This window comes from Limulus polyphemus, unplaced genomic scaffold (assembly GCF_000517525.1).
Source record: "Limulus polyphemus unplaced genomic scaffold, Limulus_polyphemus-2.1.2 Scaffold846, whole genome shotgun sequence".
NCBI classification, from domain to species: Eukaryota; Metazoa; Arthropoda; class Merostomata; order Xiphosura; family Limulidae; genus Limulus; species Limulus polyphemus.
In genome coordinates this window covers 382,377-386,859 of record NW_013666456.1, presented here as the reverse complement: position 1 = coordinate 386,859, position 4,483 = coordinate 382,377, and the positions used below count along the sequence as shown (strand labels likewise).

The 4,483-nt window shown below is 31.8% G+C and overlaps 1 protein-coding gene across 3 annotated transcripts in view; it reads left to right on the top strand.

Annotated features, from left to right (window-relative positions):
- LOC111086101 (adhesion G protein-coupled receptor L4-like) overlaps nt 1-4,483 on the top strand; it is a 39,342-nt gene that overhangs the window by 15,109 nt on the left and 19,750 nt on the right. For 2 of the 3 annotated variants that reach the window (XM_022387641.1, XM_022387639.1), the window contains 2 exons: nt 1,981-2,071; nt 3,293-3,421. In XM_022387641.1, coding sequence (XP_022243349.1) covers nt 1,981-2,071; nt 3,293-3,421 — 220 coding nt within the window. The remainder of the gene's footprint in view (nt 1-1,980; nt 2,072-3,292; nt 3,422-4,483) is intronic. The other variant, XM_022387640.1, reaches the window with a different exon arrangement.

Genomic DNA, 4,483 nt, shown 5'->3' with positions numbered 1-4,483 from the left:
AAACATGCTCGCCCTTTCAACCGCGCGGGCGTTATAATGTGACGGTCAATCCCACTATTCGTTGGTAAAAGAGTAGCCCAAGAGTTGGCGGTGGGTGGGAATGACTAGCTGCCTTCCCTCTAGTCTTACCCTGCTAAATTAGGGACGGCTAGCGCAGATAGCCCTCATGTAGCTTTGCGCAAAATTCAAAAACAAACAAACAAACTTTCTGATATATTTTATACTGTGAGCAATTCAGTGAAGCAAATTGTTGTGAGTCAAAGATTCAATCACTTACGTTGAAGGCACTATGTAGCATACTTTTGTAGCATGTGCTTATTCTATGATACTCTCATTACCCTTTGACTTTGTACAGTATAACAAACTATACGTAGCATGATTGATAACGTAGTACTATTATTATATTGTTACGTAATAAATGTTCAAAGTAAGTTTCATTGTTGTGATAATTGCGTCGTACTATAGTTGGTTTTCCCAAGTTATAAAACTGTCATTCTAATCATATTAATTAATTTAGCAGCAACTTCAAAAAATTAAAATTTGAACGCTTATTTGTAATTCGGCACAAACCTACACAATGGACTATCTGTCCTGTGCCCAACACGGGTATCGAAATCCAGTCTTTAACGTTATAAGTCTGCAAACTTATCGCTATGCCACTAGAAGGTTTTGAGTGCTTATACAAGAATGGAAATATATGTTTAAATATTTTTATACATATCGATAGATGGCAGTGTAGCATGTAAATTCAAAGAAAATCGTTTACATATACTGAATGTTTCAAGAAATATTCAAATTACTTCACCAATAAGTATTTGGAAATTAAGTTGCTTTAAGAAAAATTTCAGTAAATTGAACAATCTGAAAATGTTTATAAGTAGCTTTACCATCAGATAGGATAATAAAGCAAACATTTAGAATATAAGACAATCTTAATTATGTTGACGATTTTTGTTAGAAGCAGTTAGGATGTGATTATATTTTGGATGAGTTTCAGTAAATACTGTAGTAAGTATAAAGGTACTACATGATGTAATGTAAACGTGACAAAGAGGGCAGGGTGAGTTCTGTAAATCTACCAGATTCCCTCACCTACGCCAATCTTATATACACGTGAAGTGTTATGTATTGTGATTTGGAATGATTTTAACAACCAACCAGGTGCTTAAACAGCATAGTTCAGAGAAGAGATTAAATGCCAAACTAAATTAGTAGAAGTCACCTTAGACAGTATTTATTCTTTTTATACACGCCTATGTCCATTATTTGGTCTGGAATCTCAGCTTCACGATATGAGTTAATTTATGCTCCGACATTAATTATTTTTATTTCACTGTCCTCATATATAATTCATATTTCGTAAATGAAAAGAAAACAAACAAGATAAATAGATATCTAAACATAGAATATTTTTATTAAGTTAAGATCATTGTTGGTTAACAAGTAGTTATTTTCGAACATTTTACTGTCTAATCTAAAATGTTTGTGAATGATCACAAAGAAAAAAATAACAGGGGCTGGTTAATGGCACCAAAAGATATCGCAACTTTTACAGAATACTTTATACTATAAAGATACTTGGTAAAGTGACTGTAATGAACAAATTGATATGTTATATTAGTTTCAGTAGTTCTTCTGCTTTAGATTGGTAAAGTGACTGTAATGAACAAATTGATATGTTATATTAGTTTCAGTAGTTCTTCTGCTTTAGATTGGTAAAGTGACTGTAATGAACAAATTGATATGTTATATTAGTTTCAGTAGTTCTTCTGCTTTGGATAACTATTTGTTTTCATATAATGAATAAATGTCATAAAAATAAAGTGAAATAACTGATTGGTTTACTCTACCAGAGGACACTTTCTGTTCACTATACGAATCTTCTGAGGTCACTTTCATATGAAATTTTTAAAATTTAGTATGGTGCTTCAAAGTTAATAAACACACTTTGACACGTATTGTCTTTGTATAACTTATCAGAGCCTCAGGTACTTCCAAACCCTCATTCTTGCTCTACAACAGTTTATTATGAAGTATACATGGGAATTAGCGGCATGTCCCAACTTCACGGGTGAGAAACAAGCTTTTGTTTTTTTACAATTACTTCCTTATTATAATAGTAGTTATTTTATCTTTCAATCTCCGTCTGCCTGATGACTGTCTCGTTTTTTTATATTTCTCTCTATCTGATAACTGTATATTTTCTTTCTTTCTCTCTATCTGATGGCTGTCTGTTTTCCTTCTTTCTCCTTGTCTGATGGCTGCTTGCTTTCGTTTTTCTCTCTTTCTGATCGCTCTCCGTGTTCTTTCTTTCTATATAATAGGTATTTGTTTTCTTTCTCTCTGTCTAACAACTCTCTGTTTGCTACAGAACAGTTTTATTTTTTTATATTTCTGTTTGATAACTCTATTTTTATTTATTTGTCTGATGACCATTTGAATTGTTACGTGCATACACACGTATTTATTAAATCAGCTTATGTGATATTTAACTCTATATATATGTTAATTTGTTGTTCTTTTCTACCTTTGTCTTTCTATAATATATTACGTTTACAGATTGTTTAGGATTGCTAAGTTTATATGATCTATAATTGCAGACAATATAATGATGTTTTATTATTGTAAACTTTCGTTTAGTATGCATCTGTGTATAACTCTAGAATTGTTATGGGCAAGAATAAATACTCTGACACTTCATTTTTTATTGTTTTTACCAGAAAGTCACTTTTTTAGTTTAAGATTGATTATACAGACAATTCCTTTGTTTCAAGAGATATTGAATTGTTAATTTGTCAAATATACTACATTGGAAACTAACTTCCCTTTTTTGAAATATACTGTAAGAAATATAAAGCTATATTCAGGCAGCTAAAGGACTTCAGGTTTATATGGATTACGTTACAGTTAATTACTCGTATGAAAGCAATTTCTGAAGCAAAAAGCTTTCTGGGACGTTCTAGCTAGATCGCGTAACTCTTTGAAATTTCTGAATGGATTAATTTACTCTTGGATAGTATTACTGGATCAATCTTCTCTTGGGACAATGTGAAAGAAGTTAATTGTTGGACAACATTACAGAAACAAGTTTAAATTATTCTTGGGGCAATGTGAAAGAAATTATTTGTTGGACAACAATACCATACTATATATCCCGCTAACACATTTTTGTTGCCGCAAATATTTTTCAAAAAGACAATAAAAGTTAAGCTAAGTTGTACGGAATCGTATAGAAGACAGTTACTTTTGTTTCTTTAATGTGTTGATTATTTTATTTTTTATTTTGAAATAGCACTAAATCGTCATGGTTACCAAGCAGCGTTTACTCATCATGGTTACCAAATCTCCGATAAATTAGTGATCTACAATGACTATAAAAATACTCCTGAACGTGAAAGTCATGCAGGTAGAGAAATGTTTGGTATGTTACAGTGCTTATACATTCTTTAAAATTATTCAAAATTGACTAGAAACTATTGAGTGTAATCGTTTTTGTATTGATGTGTGGATACACATTAGCAGTTTACTGTTATTGAAATTATGTGTTTTTAACCTGTTTCTATACTAGAAAAGACCCGCAAAACATATGCGGTCAAATTAGTATCTTTCTTGCAACAGTATTTCTTTAAATACACGATTTATAGGGTAATACAAAATAATTTTTATCGCAGACACTAAAAGTTATAAGTCCACTTGTATTAGGCCTAACATTAATTAAGTCATTATTAAGTACAGCCTATATTCGATAAAAAAATAAATTAACACCGTACCTTGTTTACGTTTTTTGCATTAGTTTAGTTAGGTCTAAACTTTACGGTAATTAATAATATCAATAAATATATTTAGAATGTTATTCTGTGACCTAATGTTAGACCTTTTTAAAACCTTTGATAAGTTTTTAATATGTTGTTGTACAAAATACATACTGAAGTATTTTCATATTCGCCTTTTTTTTACATCCTTTGAAGTGTGCGCGCATGCGGATTTAGATAGGTGCGCCCGCATTTTCCGGAGAGACAAAAATTTAATATTATTATAATCGATATATGATAAGAACAAAACGTGCTGGAATTGCTGATCTATGAATAATGTGCTATATTGAATTCACAACAAATAATTTCTATTTGTTTTTTCTAACTTCTGAATAATTCTACAAGTTTAAGAATTATTCATCAAGTTTCCGTAGTTGAACGTACTGCAAGCTGATTTTCACCTTTTTCAAAGAGACAGTTTATTTAATATGACGTTACGGTAACCATATAAAGCTAAAGGAGTAGGCCCGGCATGGCCAAGTGGTTATGGTGCTCGACTCGTAATCTGAAGGTCGCGGGTTCGAATCCCCGTCCCACTAAAAATGCTTGCCATTTCAGCCGTGGGGGTGTTATAATGTGACGGTCAATCCCACTATTCGTTGGTATCCCAAGAGTTTGCGGTGGGTGGTGATGACTATATGCCTTCCCTCTAGTCTTACACGACTAAATTA